The 22,946-nt window shown below is 36.4% G+C and overlaps 2 protein-coding genes across 4 annotated transcripts; one reads left to right on the plus strand and one right to left on the minus strand.

Annotated features, from left to right (window-relative positions):
* Window positions 1-1,562: 1,562 nt before the first annotated feature.
* On the plus strand, window positions 1,563-12,439 carry LOC135587093 (uncharacterized). 3 transcript variants are annotated; one of them, XM_065078081.1, is made up of 16 exons: window positions 1,563-1,735; window positions 1,810-2,910; window positions 3,602-3,731; window positions 3,836-4,037; window positions 4,304-4,390; window positions 4,475-4,534; window positions 4,662-4,748; window positions 6,351-6,422; window positions 6,523-6,578; window positions 7,126-7,211; window positions 8,204-8,294; window positions 8,382-8,539; window positions 8,615-8,706; window positions 9,989-10,072; window positions 10,703-10,776; window positions 11,999-12,439. In XM_065078081.1, the coding sequence occupies exons 2-16, from the start codon at window positions 2,352-2,354 to the stop codon at window positions 12,072-12,074; spliced, it is 1,914 nt and encodes a 637-aa protein (XP_064934153.1). In that variant the 5' UTR covers window positions 1,563-1,735; window positions 1,810-2,351; the 3' UTR covers window positions 12,075-12,439. The 3 variants fall into 3 exon arrangements, with proteins under 3 accessions (XP_064934153.1, XP_064934152.1, XP_064934154.1); XM_065078080.1 differs by having other exon boundaries at window positions 1,563-2,910; XM_065078082.1 differs by having other exon boundaries at window positions 1,564-2,910; window positions 9,992-10,072.
* A 197-nt stretch (window positions 12,440-12,636) lies between these two features.
* On the minus strand, window positions 12,637-17,592 carry LOC135587094 (uncharacterized). The gene is made up of 11 exons (XM_065078083.1): window positions 17,434-17,592; window positions 17,286-17,351; window positions 17,124-17,191; window positions 15,852-15,885; window positions 15,580-15,649; window positions 15,352-15,409; window positions 14,461-14,589; window positions 14,073-14,164; window positions 13,578-13,662; window positions 13,302-13,374; window positions 12,637-13,182 (listed from the first exon to the last, which is right to left on the minus strand). Exons 1-11 carry the CDS (start codon window positions 17,438-17,440, stop codon window positions 13,109-13,111), a joined length of 756 nt encoding a protein of 251 aa, XP_064934155.1. The 5' UTR covers window positions 17,441-17,592; the 3' UTR covers window positions 12,637-13,108.
* Window positions 17,593-22,946: the final 5,354 nt, after the last annotated feature.

Raw genomic sequence — 22,946 nt, forward strand, 5'->3', positions numbered from 1 at the left:
GATGAACTCCGTTACAACTGAAATTGAACCGAGACTGATTTAAAACAAGGACTTTGCTTGTCTCTGAATTAGCAATATATGAATTAACAAATGGACTTTGTAAGGATAGCATATAATATCTAAGAATTTTTGTTGGTATATCTAAATTGAATAATGAGGATCTAAACCCAATAAAGTAGAACCCTTATATCTCATACCTTATGGCTTGATCACTTTCAAGATTAATATAATACTATTTAAAAAATATATATAAATTATGTCTGTTTTTATCAAAAAATATCAAACTTTTTTACAAAACATTGAAAATGTATATTAAAACCATATTTTACTATTGTTAGCCATTAAAATACCTCATTTTGATAAATACAACTCTTAAAAGGTTGAAATTTTTATTTTCATATTTATGATAAATTTAAGATGAAATAAAATGTTGTAACTATGCCATTATTTTTATAACATTTATATTAATACATTTTAGATAATTTGTATATTTTTATTGTTACAATAATATAATGATATTATTTATTTCGGAGGAGTTCAACTTTTGGTTTAGTTCAATACAATAATTTGGTTCAACGTAATAAATTTAAAAATATGAGAAAAAAGAAAAAAAAAACAAAATAAAAATTATTTATTAAGGGTTACTTTTGTTATTTTGAAAATTAGAGCCTCTTTGTAAACAAATGAAAACAGATGCATTCCTTGAAATACAAATAAAATTAGGAGTTTTTCTAAACAATTTGATGAATAAATACTATTAGATTAATCTAAGTTAGTTAATTACAATGGACTCTTCTTATCATACATATATTACCTTAAATTATATAAACGGTTAAGAAGCCTATCGTGTCACACCATCGTATTATGTTTATAAGGGTTAATTATAGATTATTATGTAATTAGATATATTTAGCATCTTAATCTCTATATTTTTAATTACAATGAGTTTCTTGCACTTGTAAATTGAAACATTTAATTTTGTTTCTTCTCGTGCTATCCGTTTAATTCTGCATCTTAAATTATATAGACGATTCGTATATTATATTTATAAGGGTTAATTATAGATTATCATATAATTAAATAAATTTAGTATCTCGATCCCTTTACTTTTAAAAATTATAATGAGATCTTTATATTTATAAAACTGAAACATTTAGTTTTATTTCTTCTCACACTATCGATTTTAGTAATGAAAATAATGTAGAATTTATCATCATGCGGTGTTTTTATCAGTATATTTAACGATGTAAGAAGAAAAAAAATTAAATATTTTATAAATTTTTTAATATACTTTAAAAAATATAAAGATAAAAAATAAAAAAAGTAATTATAAGAGATAATTTATAATTAGTGGTCAACATCTCAAAGTCAATGAATCCTCGCTGGCTTTGGCGGCCCAATTCGACGCCCTCAAGCGGATTCTTCCGTCCACTCACCCAACGCATCAGTTCGGGCGTTGAATCCAACCGATCGTTTTGTGGGTCCCCAAACAAAACACGGTCGAGGAACGCAGTAGCTTCTATGCTGCCGAGGGTTCAGGTACGAGCTCGAGGTCACCCAATCTCTTACCGACCACGGAGGCGAGGGATTGTGCGTGTGGTAGAGAGAGAGAGAGGAGAGAGAGAGAGAGAGAGGCTTTTGCTCATCGGAGGGGAGAGACAGGGAGGAAGAGAGCGAAGGTTTTTTGTTTCCGCTGTTGGCGCTGCAACGCCGCCCCCTTCATCCGCAAACCGAGGTGCGCATCTCTGTGAATGCTCGAACGATTTGCTCCCCGATCCTCATCTTCCTACCGTCTTCTCGATCCTTTAGGGTTTCTTTAGCTCCGCTGGAGATTGACGCTGCTCGCTTCTTTTTCCTTCGCCTTCGCAAGCGTTTCCTGAACAAGGGTTTCTTATTTGGTTGATGAGCTATCGGTCGTGCAAAGACTGAATATTTTTTCTGTTTTATGCGGATAATTTTAGTAAGGGGAGGTGCTTCCAAAGGCCAGAGTTCGTCTCTGACACAACTGGATCTTTGCTTCTCTGTTCTTTCCAATAAGGTTCCTCTCAAGAATAATGGATTCTCTTGAGCCTTGTGTAGACTTTACGTCTTGAGGCAACCAGCCCGACGGTTAGTTGGTAATCATTTTTAGGGCGTTCATCATCTACTTGGTAGCAACGGAACTGGGGTTTTGTTCAGGTTTTTAGACGAAAGCTGAATGAAAGTGGTGTCGTTGGTCATGCTGCAAGGGCATTCAGTCTGAGGCATTATTAGTCAGACATTATAGAAAAAAGGGCTTCTTGGTGGATGCACATAGCTTGTTATGGGGTCAATTTCTTAGAGCGAATTCAGGTACTAGGAAGCGGAGTAACATGAATTCTACGATCGATGAGATTACCCTCCTTCACCAGGCACAGGCCAGGGCCCCGAGTCATCATATGGTCATGAGAGGGATCGGAGAAGAAATCGACTTGGAGATTGGGCCTGGGGACGATGACCCTTCCTTTTCCAGCACCACCCTTGTTGGGGTGACCACACATGAACCTGTTGCTCCGGAGGAGCAAGAAGACCACAAGCAACTTCTTTTGTCCTCTCAGGCTCCCGGTGAAGGTCAGCCACAGCTAGTGAAAGCACCGCAAGGAAAGCGAAAGAAGAAGGTAGTAAAGAAGTGGAGGGAGGAATGGGCAGATACCTACAAGTGGGCTTATGTAGACGTGCATGAGGGCACACCGAGGGTTTTCTGCTCGATTTGTAGAGAGTATGGTAGGAAGCATAGGAGGAACCCTTACGGAAATGAGGGTAGTAGAAATATGCAGATGAGTGCATTGGAAGAACATAACAACAGCTTGCTACACAAGGAAGCTCTTCGCCTACAGATGGCATCCAAGGACAAGGGTGTACCTATTATCGAAAGACCTGTTTATGTTAAAGGTTAGAATGTCTTTTTCCACATTTTCACTTTTTTGGTCATCTTTGATTCTTAAGATTATGGATTTATTCCAATTTCTTATATTGATAGGAAAATAAACCATACTTTTCTAAGTTTCTAACATGTCATAAAACCTTTCTTACCATCATTATCATCTTGCTACATAAAAGATTATTGTACTAACTGCACTTTGAGCTACTTACAACTCTTGTGCATCACACTTCGACAAACAGTATTAAGTTGAATATTCATATCAGCAAATCTTCGTAGATGATGCAAAACTGGATTTCATGGATGTCAGATGCTAGAACTCTGTGTTAGCCAACGATGATAAAAGTGCATCTACTGTAACTCACAAACTTCTAATAGTAAGGACATTTCAGTTTATTCTGATATTTTTTTTCTTTGTAGTGGGAAAATATTCTCAATGGTAGCAAAACATCCATGTAGCTACCCCAAATACTCGAGACTTTACGGCTTTGTTGTTGTTGTTGTAGTGAGAACATATATTTTATTATTCAGTAGCTAAAATGATAACCTTCTTATAATTAACTCTAGAGCTTATGTCATTTTCTGATGAATTCATCAAAGTTAGGTTTAAGAGTTTTCTCTTTAATTTGATTGTCTGGGTTCTTTATCCTTTGCCATACTAAATGTGAGTTTGTTGTTTGCAAATGTGACCTGGAAAAATAGCATTAATGTCGAAATCTGCTAGTTCGATTCTTGAGTCGGTTTTGAGAAGGGATCCTCACGAAGTCGAGTTTATACAGTGTGTACAAGAGGTTGTTCATTCTTTGGAACCTGTGTTGGTGAAAAACACTCAGTAAGTGTCTTCTTCAAAATTTCATGATTATGTATCAAGACAACCTTGGATGATTGGGTATTCTGAATGATAAAATTATTAGAAATATTGAATTTTTTTGTCAGGTATATACATATCCTGGAACGCTTATTGGAACCCGAGCGAGCAATTATCTTTCGGGTGCCTTGGGTCGATGACAGGGGAGAGACCCATGTTAACCGAGGCTTTCGAGTGCAGTTTAGCCAGGCACTGGGTCCATGTAGGGGTGGTCTTCGTTTTCATCCATCGATGACCTTAAGTATTGCAAAATTTCTAGGTTTTGAACAGGTAAAGTATTTGTGTTATTTGGTTCTGTCCTATTGGATGGGGCTGCTCTTAGAATCAATATAGCCAGCAGTTTAGGATCTTGCTGTTTAACTGTTTCCTCCTCTTGGTGTTCTCTTGGGGTCCTTGTAGAGCTATATCACTTTTGATGTTTGTATTTACCTTTTTGTTGGCAGTTGGAACCATGTTTGACTAATTGAGAATTTTGGTTGATTGCTTGCTGTGTATTACCTGGCGTTGCCAACTATTGACATTTTCTGTTTCTTCAGGCCTTAAAGAATGCTTTATCACCATATAAGCTTGGAGGTGCTGGAGGAGGAAGTGACTTTGATCCAAAGGGGAAAAGTGAGGCTGAGGTAACTCTTACTTTGAGGCCTGCTTTGCAAAGTTATCTTGTCTACATTTTAGGTCAATTTGACAAGTATATGACAAACTTGCAGATCATGCGATTTTGTCAAAGCTTTATGGATGAGCTACATAAATATTTGGGTCCTGATCAGGTATACAATTGTGATCATGGTTTTTATTTTCTGCATGTTCCATGTGCAGTAAACTAAATTCAAGTGCCATATCAGTCATATGGTTCTATACATGCAAATTCATGTTTGTTTTACAATGATCATATAGGATCTTCCTGCAGAAGATCTGGGTGTTGGTCCAAGGGAAATGGGTTACCTCTTTGGGCAATATAAACGTCTTACTGGTCATTTCCAGGTATTTATTCCCTTCTGGAATAAGTGATAAAGCTTTGAAAACTTTTTATGTAGATAATCCTCTCTGTAAAACTCAAAATGTATTTACTGCACCAACATAACTGTCTTCTGATGACTCTGTTGAATTGCATAAATGGTCATGCATAATGCTTATGAGGTGAAATTGGTTTAGTCTACTCCTTTTTAGGCTTGTAAGTGCTCATTTATTTGAATAACCTAGCAAGAGATAAGTGGATATCCTGAAGTTCTACCGACTCCAAGAGATAAGTGGATATTTGTAAGTGCTCATTAGATTTTGGCTTACCTACGGAAATTCCCGTGATAGTTGCTTCATATTTGATTGTTTGTTTTCACCAGTATCTGTACAAGGGAGTCCAAATATCATATGCATTAATTGATTTTAAAGAATTTCTAGACACATTGTGGTAATTTTGCTTTATGGAGCAATTTAATCACATTTTGTTGAACTAGAAAATTAGAACTGTTTTATTTAATAAGAATGAATTTAGGAAGGAAAAGCATAAACTGATTAATCGGGTGCATGCATTAGTTTATCCTGAAGTTATTTAATTTAAAGGTGTAACATAGACCATCTGAAAAATGTACAAAGGAAATCAATCAGAAAAGGGCAGGCATGAACCTGACTTTTTTTTTTGCATGACCCTGACTGTCATTTACGGATGAGAAATGTACAAATTTAAGTCCCTCGCCCTTAATGTTTTACCCTTAATTTGACAGCATTAGATATCAAATGTTGTTTGAAGATTTAGTTAGCCAGCCTGTTAATTTAAACTAAGGGAAATGGGCTTTTTCTTGTGTAGTTTTGGTATACGTCTATTTGAACATGACCTATTGGATTTTCATATAGATAGACCATTCAAGATAAAAATAATTTTTGTGTATCACAATATCATTATCAAAGATTGCCTTTTGGTGCTGCTTTCTAGTATACTCTGTGTCTGTGTGTGTGTGTGTGTGTGTCTCTCTCTCTCTCTCTCTTTGTGATTACTATAAGTCGTGGTGTCCTAGTCTCATCTACATTGGTGCCCCTTTCATGAACCTACCTTGGACTTAAAAAGGTCATCAAGACTTGGACCAATCGTAAGGGGACTCCGGCAATTGTTTCAACTAGGCAACACTGTGACTAAGTGGTCACTTGGAATTAGATAAGCCAAATTATGGCTTATATTCTAGCATTATTGGGAGGAATAAACAAGATTATGTATAAAAAAATTATGGCTTAGATAAGCCAACTATATTTATTGTATAAATTACCTATTCTTTTTCTAAGATATTGTTGTTACAATTACAATCATGGTTCGCCTTACTGGTCTGTACCTATGTACCGATCAATTGTCGGTATGGTATGTATCGAGTCATACCGCGCATATCGATACATGGTACATAGGAGCGTACCGATGTACCACATGTACTAGTCCCTATCAGACCAGTACATACCGCCTGTACTGAGCGATACGTCGTGGTACAATGAACCTTAATTACAACCATCACATACTTGGACTTAAGTAGTCTCGTTTTTTTTTCTTCTGGTAGAGCACTTTTAGTTGCATTGCATCTGGATTTCATGTTAATGCTTATGCAGGGAAGTTTTACAGGACCAAAGATATTCTGGTCCGGTTATAGTCTTCGTACTGAAGCTACTGGCTATGGACTGGTACCTTCTAATTTCTTCTTCTTCTTCATATATTTTTGTGCTCCATCAATAAATTTCTAGGTGTTACTTGAATTCTCATGTTGGACTTCTGTTAATCCAGGTTTTCTTTGCTCGGCTTATTCTTGCGGAGATGAATAAAGAACTCAAAGGACTAAGGTTCTTGAACTCCTCAAACCTCATACAGAACTAAGAGTAACAATTGTATATGTCATAGTTATGTGGAATTATAAACTAAGAGCAGCAGCATAATCAATTAAGCCTTATCTGGCCTTTTTCATAACTTTATCCTCAGTCTCTGTTTGCGTTCAAGCACTTGATACCATTACCGGCCATTACAGGCAGCATGGTGGCTGGTATAGCTGATACCACTCAGGAAAAGAAAACAAAAGAATACAGCAGTAAAATTAGTTTTTGTCAAAAAAAAGGAAATATGGGGTAGCCAATGAGAGACATGCAATCCTCATAGTCCCTTGTGTAGCTTGTGGTCAAATCAGAAAGACTATTTTCTTTTTCTCTTTAGGAGGCTGGCCAGCATGGACAATGCTGCTAAAATTGGAAAACCTTGTAATCTACTCTGAATCATCTCTCTGTTAACATATCATTCTTTTCCCTCCATCCATAACTTATCAAATTCTACTATTTATTGTTAATTTTAGACTCAAAATTTGAATCATGAGTGAAAATTAAATCTTTTCATCTACAGATGCATTGTCAGTGGTGCTGGGAAGCTAGCAATGCATGTCTTGGAGAAGCTTCTTTCATGTGGTGCTATCCCTATTACTATTTCAGGTATCCTTTTAAATTATTTTTTTATATACTGGAGAGTATAGCTTCTGGGTCTCTGAACATGCTCCCTTTTAAATGGATAAACCCCCTTTTGTTAATTTTATGAGTGCTTTTTCACCTACATTTTGGGTTCAAAAAGGTTTTTAAATTGGTTGATTATTTACATTATAGCCACTGGATCTGCCACTTCTGTTTCAAGCATTGCATTTTCATATTTGTTGTTCATGTTTGTTGTTTATTTCTTGTGTTGAGAAACAGTTGTGAGCCTTAATAACTAATGCTTGCATAGTATTATACTACTCAATCAATCTTCTCTGTTGCTCATTTTGCTTTCGAGTTAGAACCCATGACATATTTACTCCTGAACAGACACAGACAAAGGATATTTACTTTTGCAATTAGTATTATGGACTTTATGATTACCTGCTGTTATGTGTTCAATATGTTTTTCTCTATGCCTCATTATCTTTTATCTTGAAGATGAAGATATTACTGCTCGAGTATGGCTGTGGGGGGGAGCATGTTATGCTAAACGTTAGTGTAATGTTGTAGGATTTAACATTCATGGTTAAAGTTAGTATTGCTGCAACTTAAAGTTTTTTGGTGCGGGCAGAGGCCTTGCATATGTTTTACCTCTGTTCTAACGACTTAAACAGACTACAAAAGCCTCATATCCCAGATGTCTACCTTATGACTTGCAGAAATTTTGGATCTCATTAGGCTATTGAAAGGACTAGGCAGAATTAGCATATAATGGATTAGCAGATGTAAAAGTTTGTTTTCTTGTCATCTGTCACAATTTGGTTTCCCCTGAATTAGAAAAGTTGATTGTGACTTAAATTTATGATGCGTATATAGTGTTTCTGAGAAAAAGTTGGAATATATATGAACATTGTTTTACCAACTTTGTATATATTTTCTCTGAAAAATGAAGGCACCTGTGTGGTCATCTTCATACCTTATGTGTCTATTTTATGAAACATTGTGCCTAACAGATTCCAAGGGCTATTTACTCGACGAAGATGGATTTGATTATGTGAAAATTTCACTTCTTCGGGACATTAAGGTTCAACAAAGAAGTCTGAGGTGCTATCTGGTTAATCCGACAGTTTATCTCATTATTGTTTTATTGCAATATGTAGCAAGTATATTTATGTATATGTTACTTGACAGAGACTATGTGAAATCAAATCCAAGGGCTAAGTACTTCGAAGATGCGAAACCTTGGAGTGAACAATGTGATATTGCCTTCCCTTGTGCTTCTCAGAATGAAATAGATCAACCTGATGCCATTGCTTTAGTTAATTCTGGCTGCCGTTTACTTATAGAAGGTGTGTAACTTGTGTTAAAATATAGAAGATTTCACTTGTCATCTGATGTCATGGATTATCCCTTTCAATGAGCAGGTTCAAATATGCCCTGTACTTCTCAAGCAATTGACATTTTAAGAAAATCTAAAGTGTTGGTTGCTCCGGCAAAGGCTGCTAGTGCTGGAGGGGTAATGGACTCTTTTACATGTTTGATTTGGGTACACTTGTTGAGTTTTGGTTATGCAAAGAATATTTATTCTTATGTATGTTTGTGCTCTTAGATCTCCTTCAAATGCTATAAGGAGATTCTGTCATCTTATGTTGTTGAGCTTATAATTCACATGTGATTGGGGGGAGCCCTTACATTGATTTGGTTTGTCCCTATGATTACCATATGTGTCCCACTCTGTTGGGTTTATGTTTTCCTGTATATCTCCCCCCAACCTCATCAAAGTTTCTTCCCATTTTTGTCATTGCTTGTATATGTCTATATGTGTATCGTGGAGCATACGCTTTTTATACAATTATGCCATTAGGGTATTATTGTCTGAAAGCATACAATAGACAACACCTTCCCAAAGTGACCAAATTCAAATGATTTGATTCATACAAAGTCATCTTAAAAGGCACATTCATTGAAGTGGTCAGATAATCACTTAAAACTAATTTTCACTTGGATTACTTAGGGTCATCGAGAGCAGAAGTCATCTGCAGTGGACAACGACCACTGAATCACCTTGCTAGGTGAACAACTGGCTGACCAACTTGCTTACCATGCCAGTATCTGGAAAGGAACATGTGATGCCATTCAATCTAAAATTTGTTAAATATGTTATTAATGGATTATATGAATTTTCTTTATGACATGATTTCCTTTTGTCCATCCTTGCTCTCTACTTTGGGTGAAAGTGAACAAATTCTCCATAGTGGTGGGCTCTATCCTTTAAATTATTATGGCACTTCTTGCAACTAATTTATTTCTACATCCTATATCCTCCATCTCTAAATCATGCTATTGTAAAATTTACCATGTGCCATGTACTTAGTGCAGGTTTGTTTACTGGTAAAGGTATCCTTTATGTTTACCTAGTAGGCTTAGTTAATTTTATATAGAGGTAACACTGCATACATTGACCCTCGCTAGAAGCCTCGCGAACTGGGTATGCCTAACTTTAAAGTATTGCAAATTGTATATAGAAAGAAAAGCTTTATCAAGATAGGCCTTGTTTCTCAGTTTATCACTTGTGTTTAATATCTCAAATAATTTCTAACTGCATAAGCGTATATGATACTCATTGGTTATCAATGCACACTTGTAACATGTTTCTGCATATTTATGTGTACACAAAATGAATGTCTATATGTTTCGGTGCATGTATCTATTGGCTTGTCTGTTTAAGTCCAGTTTAAGCATTACCCTAGCTGCTGATGTCCTTGGTTTTGTGCCCTCCTTTTATGTTTTATTGATAGCAGGTGGCAGTTGGGGAACTTGAACTTAGCAATGAGTGCAACTTGATGCAATGGTCAGCTGAGGACTTTGAGGCCAAGTTACAGGTATCTTCACTCCTCATGGAATTATGTCGTTAGCCCTTCCACTGTAAGCATGTATCAGAATTTGGTGGAATGTAATAAGCTTGGCTTCTATGTAGTACAAGTTAGCTTTCATTGTTATCTATGGGCCAACAGATTGCACTTTTAAGTTTGTGAGAAACAAATGATTTTATCCGACTCATATGTTGGTGACACTATCAGTGGACCATTTTATCTCCATATAGTACCAGATATTCAATCTTTCATCAAGCTTTTCTTATAGGCCTGGGAATCTCGAACCGGTTAAGCTGAAGAAGTAAAGGTTTAATATTTATGTGTTTAGGTTCCTGTTTATGACAGATAAATTTTTTCTCCAGAGATGATAGACAGATGTTACTTGAGATCCTTCTTTCTTCTGTTGGTTCAATCAATCCATCGAAAGATGCAAACTGCATATCCTTTAGGCTTTGTTCTTTTCTAAACCTGCTGTCTTATGGCCCTTCGAGCTTTTGATCAATTACTAAAGCCTAGACCAGGAAGCTTTGTATATTTTTATATTCTGACTATTAGGTTTTGACACAGTGCATGGACATTGTTTGTCTTTTTCATCATGTCCCTCCTCTTCACTCTTTCCATGTTTGTTCTTGGTAATAGGATATGATGAAGCAGACATATGAGAGGTCGCTGAAAACCGCAAGCGAATATGGTTATCTGAAAGATAATCCAGAGTAAGTTTCTCTAGAACCAGTCTTTTGTGTTGTGTTTTTCCTACTTCCTAAAGTCATTACAGTACCTGACTAATTATCTTTTGAGGTATCATGGGTGACCATGCACACAACTGAGCATTTCCATTAACTATTCCCATCGAATTTAGTTTTCAGATTCACGAAATTGTAACTGTTTTCGGTAGAAAATGGTTCCCAATTTTTTGGGGTGGGATGCATGGACTCTTCTCCCCTCACTGATTTTGTTGATCACAACATCATTATCCTATCGAGGGCCATCAAACCCCTTTATATTATTTCAAATTTAGTCCTTGCAAGTCTTCCTCTACCTCTTTGGGTAGCGGAAATGCCATCATAATGCACCAGACCATGTGGGCCCTTGTGTAGTTCCTCAGCCTAAGTTAATATCAGAGTCGTCCATTTGATGCATCACGTGCATTTCACGTGCAGATATCTAGTTTAAAGTTACTAACCTCATCAAACTTGTGCCTCTTATTGTTCACCTCAATTTGTACTACTAAATTGAATGCAAATTTTTCACAATTGTATTTTAGCCAGTCTTCCCTTTCTCGAGGTTCATTACATTGCCAAAGATGACCAACAAGTGATTCGAGAAAGATGTCTGGTATAAAAATTCAAGACTGAGATTGTGAGAGAAATATAAGCAGGTAGCATAACCAATCGTATAGCCATTGATGAAAAACTAACTCTTGAAACAGTGAGGTATCTATTTGTGAAAGAATTTGAAGAGGTGGGAGAACTTGGGGAGGAGTTTGGTATTTGGTAGCAGATGCATAAGGGTGATAAAAATAGCAGACAGGAACGGGGAAGAGATTAGGGAGTAGAGTGGCTCACTTTTGGTTTTGCCTGATAGCTAACTTTGGGGTAATGAAAGATGGGGACACAAGAAGCGGAGAGAATGCTCATGACGATGTCACGGGTAACGGTGTTAGAAATGGCAGCCTGCCGGTTCGGTACCCATGAATTTCACCCGAACCAACCTGAATCCAATTGTCAAGGATGATCTGTGCATCCATCCTTGGAGTTTGAGCTACTTTTGTTGTCGTGTCCACTGTCTTAGATCTTGACCTTAATATGTACTAGCACAATTGTTTCTTGGATTTTACATAATAAGTTCAAGTTGTTGCTGATTCATGCTTGCTCGATGGTCCATCGGAATACTCTCATGTCAGAATAAAAATGTTTTCCTCCGGTTTTGTTGTAGGGCCTTGGTGCATGGCGGAAACATCTGCGCGTTCCTTAATCTTGCTCATGCAATGATCGATCAAGGATGTGTGTGAATCAAGATCGATGTAGCCTCATGTACAACATGTAAAACATTCATCCTGCACAGGACAATTCCTGTGGCAGTGCACATCTCATGGACGCATATTTCCTGTTCTAAGATCAGACATTGCAAGTAGCGGCTTAGCAAGCTCGTGTTGTGAAATAGACATTAATGGGAACTCCATGAGAGGTGCGGCTTAGCAAGCTCGTGTTGTGAAATAGACATTAATGGGAACTCCATGAGAGGTTTGTCGAGCCATGCCATCTCAGTCGGTCAAAAGTCCAAAGCCAATGTGCTTGCTCACTGTAATGAAATGTTTTGTTCTCGACTACCTTACAATGCTCTTAAGATCTAAAATGTCATGTCCTTAATTCTTCAGTGTTCATTCACAATAATTCTTCTCTTAATCGAAGTGATGCCACATTTTTTGAGTAAAAGCTGAAGAGTGATAACATATATTTTTTTTTCCTTTTTGTGAATTACATATATACTTGCAGTGCTTGGAAATAGAATATTTGTCATGACAAATCTTTAGTGCAACATATATACTCCTCTGAATACTATGATCATCCAGATATGTCAATTCTTCTATTGTCTTTCAATTGCTTTGATTTAAAGCTAATACAAAAGGGTTCCATGATTCATCACGTCTTTTATATCATAGAGGCTAATGTCAAAGATAACCTAAAAGCCATTCGATGACCGACACTTCTACTAATGTAATAATACATGTAAACATTTGAAGACCGACAACAACAACACGATCAAAGAGTTCAGATTTAATTTTCAATCAGCGTGCAATCGGTGGTGCTGCTGCTATAACTACTGTGATGGATTAGCTTAATATCGACCAAAGACATACAAGAGAGAGGTGCCATCACTTCAGACTTGGGGAGAATCGGTCAAAATATCACAAGATATATCAATTTCTTAGCTGTGAAATTGGTAAAAGAAAAAGAAGACGCAGAAAAAGAACAAACTCAAAGTTGGAGGACAATAAAAAGATCTGAGACTTGATATGAAGTGGGAGGACTATGTATTCTTTGTTCACTTCCTGGATCCCTCGGATGATTTCTCAGACCTCTCCGCCAAATAATGCTCAAGCATGTCTTCCTCATCATCTGCAATATCAAAATAAAAGCAGTATCGAGAGCTCAGTTATACTGATTTGACAGAATTTTATTTCAACCAAAGTATCCAGTTATAAGAAACCGATAGTCCCAGGAACAAGGAGGAAAACCTTCAAAGTCGTCATCAAACTCAATGTCTTCCTCTTCCTCTTCAGACCCTTCAGCAACTGTAGTTGCGCCTTTCTGGGAAAAGAAGTTCGAGCTTTACTTATCTCGCACATTAAATAGAAAGGAAACTAATAAACCTAATAGTTGCTTATGATGAGAGATGAGGTTAGAAATGATACAGCCATTTCGTAGTGAGTATTTACAAAAGATGACAAATATTTTTACAGGGTATACATCAACATCAGTATTTACAAAACGCAAACAATGAAATGAGATACCACTGCATGTCTTCCACTCTCAAACCACTGTCTTCCAGTAAGCTTCTTCTCCTTTGTTGATGTTAAAACAGAGTCTGGCATTAACCTGCACAATTACATGACCTTCAGAGCTTTACCTCAACAGGTTTCAACTAAATGGCGAAACAAATATCTCTACCAATATAGTTATCAATTATACACAACATATTGGATACATGAATTTGACTCGGTGACCTAAAGAAAAATAGATGAACCAATCACCAGCATTCTTTGCTTATGTACATCACAGAGAACTTTAAGTATATTTAAGGAAGTACGCAAACACATGCCATGGTTTTGTTACCACTACAAAAATCCTCCACAGAGAGCTCCAAGTGTATTTGTTAAATTACACAAACGTGTGCCATGGTTTTGTAGCCACCATGAATATCATCGAAATTTGTTTTCCGTAATACTTGAAAATGAGAATAACATTCAGAAAGCACCTTACTTTGCATTGAAGATAATAGTGCTTACTTGGCTCGCTCTAGTGCTAGTTCAGCTTCAAATCTTTCTCTCCAAGAAACAAAGGATTCTACGGTAACCGGTTCTCCGTGTGGAACAATAATCTGAAAGTTTTAGATACAAGGTCAATTGAAAAGTCGATATGAAAATATATACCCATGTATTATTTTCTCAACTTGAGAACATTTAGCAGTATGATAAAGCATTATAATGTACTACAGAAAATTAAGTTACGAGCATGAAATAGAATAGCCAGTAACTAAAGACAAATTGGATGAACTGTTATCTACTCCTCTAACTCCATGGTGTCAATAGGTTCGGCCAAGATTAGGCCCTTCAAATTATTAAATATTACACAAGATAAATGAAGTGAAAATCCTATGCAAAATAATCACTGTACCTCATCTTTAACTGCATCATTTTCTTCAGAATCTTCAATTCCAATATCATTTCCATACGCTTCACTTAACCACTCTTTAGCTGATGTGACTAGCGTGTAAATCATTGCCATGCCAAGATTCTCAGATGCCTAAGGAAAATATTGAGCAACGGTTTACTTAAAGGACAAAAACAATAAATTCCAGTATGTAAGAAAGCAACTGAGGCTGCAAGTTACACCAAGAATAGATAGTTGAGAGCATTAAATGATATCTAAATTATTGACTCACAAGAATCGATAGTTGCACCTCACTGACTGACGCATGTGACCAAAAGCATAATCTAGATAGATAATACCATCTATAGAGTTCCAATGATAAATCCATAGCTGCCATCTACAACGAGACACAAGGTTCCAAATATTTGTTGGCCTTGGACAGCAGCTATTGTCAGTGAAAATATTGTTAACAAAGAAAATTGTCAAGTACGACTCTGTTGGGGATACTTTATTAAAACATCTTCATTGGTGTTTGAAATGAAAGATTCATCTTAGTTGCTATTCTGAATGTATTATAATTTGTGATCAATGTGACATGTACAGAGGCTAATTCATGACATTCATTGAAGGATGACAACCTGGATGGATAATTCAAAAGCTAGCTTATTCTAGCAATATCTGGAGATTGCACAACTGGAGTTGTGCATTGAGAAGGATATCAACCTCTCACTACGAATGCTTGCACTCATTTCACAAGGGCATGGATAATCATCAATTGCACTTAAATCCTTTATTGCAGTACACAGGCACAATGCAAGATAAGATATGGAAAACTTATCCAGCAAAGAAAATAAACAAAAAATTATGCATAATTAGATAAGAAAATATGCAATGAAATCATTCCAAAAAATGTACCTCCTGGAGAAGCTTTTCTTTCAAACTTGTCAGATCTTCTGGCCTAATGCCTCTTAAACTGCAAGTCACAATGGTTTTTACATAACTACTTGAAGCTGAGAAAGTTGATACTCTGTAGCTATCTAAGGGAGTGACATCGAAAAGAAACAAGCTCGTATATACACACTAAGTTGAGAACATAAAAGATGTTACTTCTCTAAACTGCCACATGAACACTCGCCTGCTAACCTTTTAACATTCAGAAGTGGGGGTTCGTCAGGATACTTTTCAGTGTGAGAAAATATCAGACCCATCTTAACTGCAAAATAATTTTATACTTCAGCTGGCACCATTCAAATATTAATTTCAAGTATCTTGACAAACTGCTGCTGTTTCAAAAAGCTGTCATTTTCTTCTAAGATGCTGGTAATGAGGTACTGAGCTAAGTTTGTGAAAATTACATTTTTTACGTTTTATTGGTGTTAAAAAATTTGGAGATAAATAAAGATGAATTGACAAACCTGGAGTTGAAATTGACTCATCCACATCATTATCCTAATAAAAAAAAGATACTGACTTAGTAAAAGAATAAGAAATAAAACTTGCATATTAAAAATTTAAGGAGACCCAGCAAATATTTGATCAAAAATTGGCCAACCTTTCACAATCCTATAACAGAATAAAAGATCAATCCACAAAAGACTTTAAATGTTTGTTTTGCTTGTCAGACAGCAAAGGGAGCCTGTCTTCTTCTAACAATATCTTGTATAAATAAGGAGCTCCTGCTAAACGTTCTTTGTTCTGTTTCACTAGTGCATCTTTCTACCAGGCATAAGGTAAGGCAATTTGACCAAGTGAACAAGAAATACACCAAATTGTTGGTTGAAGAAGAAATGAACATTATTGTAGCCAGTATGAGTTTATGATATTGAATAAAAAAATTCTAAAGTACGGAGAATGATGCTTCCAGTTATTGAGAGTATACCTCACATGTTGCTAAACTCAAGAACATCATTTTCCAATGTCCATATTGTGTATGTTGGATATTCCTTTTAATTATGATCTGCTTAAAGTTTTGACCCCTAACCCATTGTATCTTAGTTTTGAACTTTAAAATAAACTGTCAAAAATCAATTCTTAGCTGTAATGCTGAAAAGAGAAACATCAATTCGGTAATGAATTAATCATTTGTTTTCTGTTACTATTACTATTTCTTTTAATTTTCGCTTAAGCTCTCTGTTTGTTTACTTAGTGAACTTTAAGGAACAGAAGTTTTCATGTCTCAGGAAAAGCTTATTGAAGTTCCAACTTGAGCTGGTCTAAGATAATGGACTACAAGGGAACCACAAATTTAACAAAAGTGAGACTATGATAAACCAAAGTGTGTCCTATTTACCATACCCACACAGGCTCCTGTCTCTTTTAAAGCCTCGAGGAGGGGCATGAGGCTGCAATATGACCTTGACTGTCCAGATAAGATGAAATTGAGATTCTTGTTTGACAATCAATTTTCAACTATGTATATATCGTGGGCCTCTTCCTTCACACATCTCCCTCATTTATATCTTCTCCTTCACGCTTGTTCAATTATCTGCTGCTTCCACTAGAATTGACTAGATGCTGTTTTATCAAGGTAATCCTATAATGAGATGTGAGGTGTTACCAAAACACAGATGGGCACGTACGTGGATTGAGGACAAAAAAATTATCATCTCAGGAACATCAAAAAGACATAATTCCAGTCCACAAACTATTTACAGACGTGGAAATTTGCAGGAACGGGGTTATGTCACCTGCGGAGTTAGTGAAATAAGAAAGCACCGATTTTGAGTGCTTAGCCCACTCTCACTGGAATCGATCTCTGCAGATTTAACCACGGAAAAAAAGGAGCAATTAGAGGCAGCAAAGAATAGAATCAAAAGTACGACCAAGTTTACGATGAGGCTGTCGGAGACCTTCGATATCGTCCATGAGAATGGCTTGTAGCGCCTCAATCTCCATCTCCTGCTCCTGAGCGTAATCTGTAGCAGATGGCGGCGCTAAACGAGGCGCTGATGGAAAGGAGCAAAGCGAATTCGAGACGTATCACAACAAAGATAGTACCGGCCATCGTCGCCTAAGCTGATTCGAAGGAGGATTTCTACTCGTCCCCGCTTCGTCCGATCGATTCGTCCGGCGAAGAAGATGCGAAGGGGGCGATTTGGGAACAGAAGAAGCGAGAGAGCATGCGGCCGCCGTCGCGGGGTCTAATAAAGGGCGTCGTTGGACCCGTTAACCCGTTTTCGTGACCCTATTGTCGGATTCGGAGGCTTTCAAGTTTATACATCCTTCTACTGTGCTCGATAATATCCTTCTTCAGCAGATCTTAATCATGATTAGATGTTCTAATCTTCATTATCTATCATTTGAATTCTTAATTTATATTAGTACTCTTTAGAAACTCAGCATAAAATTAGAAATGATAAATATATTTTATATTTGTTTGATTTGAATAAACTAATATTAATCATGACTGGAAATAGTTAATTTGAATTTATTGAATGGATGTGGGCAATCATAATATTGATGGGATACACATATCATATCAAAATTTATTATATATATATATATATAAATATAAAACTCAGAAAAAAAAATTAAAAGAACAAATTTATGACATAAGTACAAATATTTAATCCACATCATGCAAGTCTAATACATTAACCAAACACAAGACAATCTGAGTAATGTTTATACAAACTCAAGGAATTTTAGTGGTTGTGTGTGTGAGTAGCAACCCAAAAACTGAGGGGTACTGTGAGTTAGATTAAAAGATGAACACATAGCTAAAAAGATTGGAAATAAAACCAAAATAAAAAAGAACATAAAATATTTATGTAGGTGATCTCAAATAATTAAAACATTATGAGTTGTTGCTGCTGCCTTTCCTGAAGTTGAAGGGATTTACTGATATACCTGAATTCAGTTAATGTGAGAGCAACCTGGGAGTTTTCAACAGAGTTGCAGGTGTTGGAAGACTTGATGTTCTTTCTTCTGCAAAATAAGTCTTTCCAAAGAACAGGAGACAGGTAGCTTTCTTGGAACAATAATGCATGCCTGAGGTGAGTTGCCAGATCCTATACAACTCATTCACACTTTGCTGAGAACATGCCCTTCTCCAGGAAAGTTCACACTTGGTTTCAACCTACAAGATATCAATACATGAAATAAGCTTTGCAACAAAGATTGAAAGTATTTATGGCATCTTGTAATTGATGACTTTCAAACAGCAGCTATGTAAACTATATCCTAATCTAAGCTCACTACCAATGTGTTACTCTTGTTTTTTTTTCCAATAAATGGAGGAACAAGCCCACCAAACTTATGATTGGGTACTTAAGTTGACAGTAGTAAATCTTGATGAGTATCATACAAGAAATTATAAGCTTATTTAAATTTGCTTTCAAAACCTTGAGCAACCTTTTGATGTTTGAAGATGCTGGCTAGGTAAAGATCTTATCATTCATCACTTACCTTTACAAATAAAGGAGAAACTTTTTGATAATTTTTGCCCCCTCAAACACATTGCTAATCATAATCTGAATGCATTTTCACACGAAGAACTGAAAAGTTCACAAAATCTTGAAACTAGGAGCTGCAATAAGTATGGAAATGAGACAATTAGTCGATGAGAAATTGGTCAAAGCTCTAAGTCAAATAATTAGAAAACCAAACATCTTCTTCTCAGAACAATTAAGTGGTAATTTTCATGCAAAGCTGCTCCCAGATTTATTTTAAGCAACAGAGGAAACACCTGGACAGAGTTTGCACTGAGGACGAGTTCCATCCTCGAACAATCATGTTACTAGAGGAACTTCCAATCTCCTGTATACGTGCCCTGCCTATAACCCAGATTAGCACTCTGATTAATACGGTACAAAGAAATCCATGGATATGCTCCTTCTTCCTATTCTCTAATACATCCAAGTGTAGATTGATGCTTTTGAGCAGACCACTCATCTGGTTCATTTCCAAGCACTATAGGGAAACTGGTTGGTAAGGCTTAAAGCTACTGCATCAGCCTTGGAATTATTGCAAGTATAAATCCTTTTGATAGTATGCAACACAGGGCATTGCCAAGGAAAAGTAACTATTGAACATTAGTGCCAAGGTTCCAAGCCTCCAATACTGATCTCCTTGTCATTTATTTTGAGCTAGGCTTTTGGAATGGATGAGTAGACAAGTTAAAAGTTTGAAACAATCCAGTGTAGTTGAAAAGCTCAAACAATTTCTACAAATTATTATGCATTAGCGTTCTGCCAGTGGCCAATTCAAAACTGCTACTTAAAAAACAAGTCTCAAAGTTCTTAGAAGCACGTCCAAACCACTAAGTGTAGTAGCGCTTGACCTTCAGGCAACAAGTTCCAGCTTCCATCCTTCTCAAAGTCAATTCCAGTGAATCAGTTTGCTTTGAGATAAATCTTGAGCTCACAAAAAAATAAAAAAATCCTAAGCAGCAACCTGAACACCAGCATATTTATAAATTAGAACAGTATCACTGTGATTAAAAAGTGCAAATAAAAAATCATCATTTGATATATTGAAATTAATATGGTGGTGGTGATGATGGCAGCCAGCAGAATCAACTGCCAAATAGTCTTTGAATAAAAGTGAGCAACTTCACTTTATGTTCCAAAATGCAACAGGAATGGCATCAAAGATAGATATTGGAAAACATTAAGATTTTAGCAGAGACCCATTCTTTCCTGTGCACGTCTTGTTTCCTGACTATCTAACCCTCCTCAGAGCTTGCACATACCTTTCTAATCGGATTAGTACAGAGAAGGAATCTCAATGTATACTATTAGTCCTGCATGACAAGCAGTCTTGTTCAGCTTGGATTGCAAAATCTAGCAATAATGGGAAGAAACATCTTTTTACTGGTATCAATGATTATGTTTACCAGAAACACCAAGACAACAAAGGACACAACACAGCAAAGAAAAAAGAAAACAACATATGAAAATATAATAAAAATGAATTAAGGGAAAGATCTTCTCGTAGTCCTCCTAAAAACTACAGATAGGTAAGCTGACAAAAAAAAGAAAAAAAGAAAAAAAGAAAGAGGCCACCACATATTCTACAAAACCTGCAGTGGTTTCCGCTATGTGCAGTTTTGTTGCGTTCTTTCTATAGTGGAGATGCTCCTGAAAACTTGCTTAGAGAACGTGTCCCTTGCCTAAGCTACATATCACATGCAATTTGTTCTCACCCAAGCTGGCTCCTGTTAATGAATGCTTATTCAGTGTCTATATCTATTTTAGCATCCTATCAAAGCAGAAGATAAGAAGAGGAAATGCACATGCAAACATCAAGATCATTCCAAACTACAGAGCCAACTCCAGGAAATCTGCATCAAAGTTCAATCCTTCATGTTTAGATCACTTATATTCAAATTATGCAAATTTGCCAATTATTAGTTTATTCTCCAATGCTATCATTTCAATACTTTCGTCTATCCCCGGGTAAGAAAGAACTCCTCCCCAGGCAAGAATTACTATTCCCCGAGTTGTCATCATCATTGTCATGTTAAATTGTAATTCTTGAACAATGAACGTCGAGTAAGTATGAATACCTGGAGGAAGTTGTATCTTTGTACGTGTTACCATTAATTTGACTATGACCAATATTCAGTTATTTTTTAATTTGTCATAGTTCCTACTGGAAAACATTACTTTTCCACTAAAAAACAAGATCTCCTTCTTCAAAGATTTTTCATACGATGATGACATTTTTTCTTGATGATAGTTGTCTTCCCTGGTTTTACAGGTAAACGAAGGGTGTAAATCTGTCACCAATATAACAATAGGAGACAAATGTTCAGGAGATAAATCAGCAAGCTGCAAGTTTATAATTAACCCTCTATCCTCAGATGAAGTTCCCAACTTAAAAAGCAAGCCATTGTACATTTGTAACAACCTTCCATTAAAATGAAATGTCCATCAGTTAGCTTAAACACACTATTATCAAAAAGTTAAGGTGACGAGAAGGCTAAAATGAAATGTCCATCAGTTAGCTTAAACACACTATTATCAAAAAGTTAAGGTGACGAGAAGGATGACGATGACGACGACAAGAATAAAAAGAAAGAAATAAAGAAGGAAAGAAAGAGAGACAAAGAATATTAGTTTGGCTCACAAGTCAAAGGATCTGAAAGTTACAGATTTCATGCATCAATGGTGAAACTGACAGATATTCTTTTTAAGTAATGGAAGGGATAATTAACCCATCGTGAAGGTGGCCGAATATTAGTTTGGCTCATAAGTCAAAGGATCTGAAAAACAGATTTAAAAGGCCAAAAAAAACAGCAAGAACCTAAGAATTTTGCACAAATGCTAAAGCTATTAGCAATTCTTATTGCAGCATAAAGTAATATTCCTTTTCTTTCCGTTATTCCAGAGTGATATTCTAACACAGAACATAATATGAAACAATTCTATCAAGATGTAAAAACAGACAAATGGGTTAATGAAAAAGAACATGGAGGAAAGATGGGTCTTTTTGAATAAATTCATAAAAATTAATAGCATATTGACAAAAACATTCAAAAGAACCAAGTAATGGAAAAGAAAAGAAACCAACCATCATGAATTCTAAGCAATCAACTTTAACAGGAAATGCGCCAGAACAGTGAGTTGACACAAGTGAAAATGGTTACAAGGGCTATAATCTCCCAAAAGGGGCAGTGCAGTACATAAGGCTCCTGCTAGTGTGAGGTCTAGGGATGGTCAACCTATATGTCTTACATTTACAATAAGAGATGCCGTTTCCCGATACCACCCTCACAAGTCCTTAATCACTCTTCTTCTATTTAAGGCCTAATTTATATTCACCAATAAAGATACGGTAAGGGGACTCAATCCCTGTAGAAAACGACCAGCAGTAGTTGTACAGAAGTACAAGAAGCAACGTCACACTCGGGCATCAATGTGGCACCACATCATGAGACAAGTACCAGGGCGATGGATAATTAAAGCGCAAATTTAACTCGACTCTGCCTCCCTCTCTCTCCTCCCACCACGGAGGATTCCCGGCCTCCAAACACACCAAACTGCAAGAAACTGTAACATCCTAGCCACTCTAACGGAAAATGAAGCATCATTTGGTAATATTAAGTGGACTTGAGGAACAAAAGTGTGAGACGACAAAAGAGATCAGGATAAAAGAAAAACGAAAAAGAAAAAGTCCTTCCCTTTTCCAATGCAGTTCACATTTCCCGCATCAATAAAAGAAGATTTGGATGGACTTAAACTCCCATCAAAACATAAAGAAAGATTCTTTTTCATCTTTATCAATGACAACATAAAGAAATATTCTTTTTCTTTCTTCCTTTAATCGCCAGAAGGGCACTAAGGAATGCTGGCCCTAACTTAAGAAAATGAATAAGTACCTAAGAATTGCTGGCCCTAGCAGCAGAGGAACGTCGATTTTCCAGAACAATTTCATGTAAAAATACCTAAAGTTGACAAAGATTTAGCATCAAAGGGGAAAACCACAAGTGGCAAGTGGCAACTCCAAAACCCAAACTCTATGACTTCATCGGAATTCCCCACGCACCCTCTCTCTCGACAGTCAAC

This window comes from Musa acuminata, chromosome BXJ1-8 (assembly GCF_036884655.1).
Source record: "Musa acuminata AAA Group cultivar baxijiao chromosome BXJ1-8, Cavendish_Baxijiao_AAA, whole genome shotgun sequence".
NCBI lineage: Eukaryota > Viridiplantae > Streptophyta > Magnoliopsida > Zingiberales > Musaceae > Musa > Musa acuminata.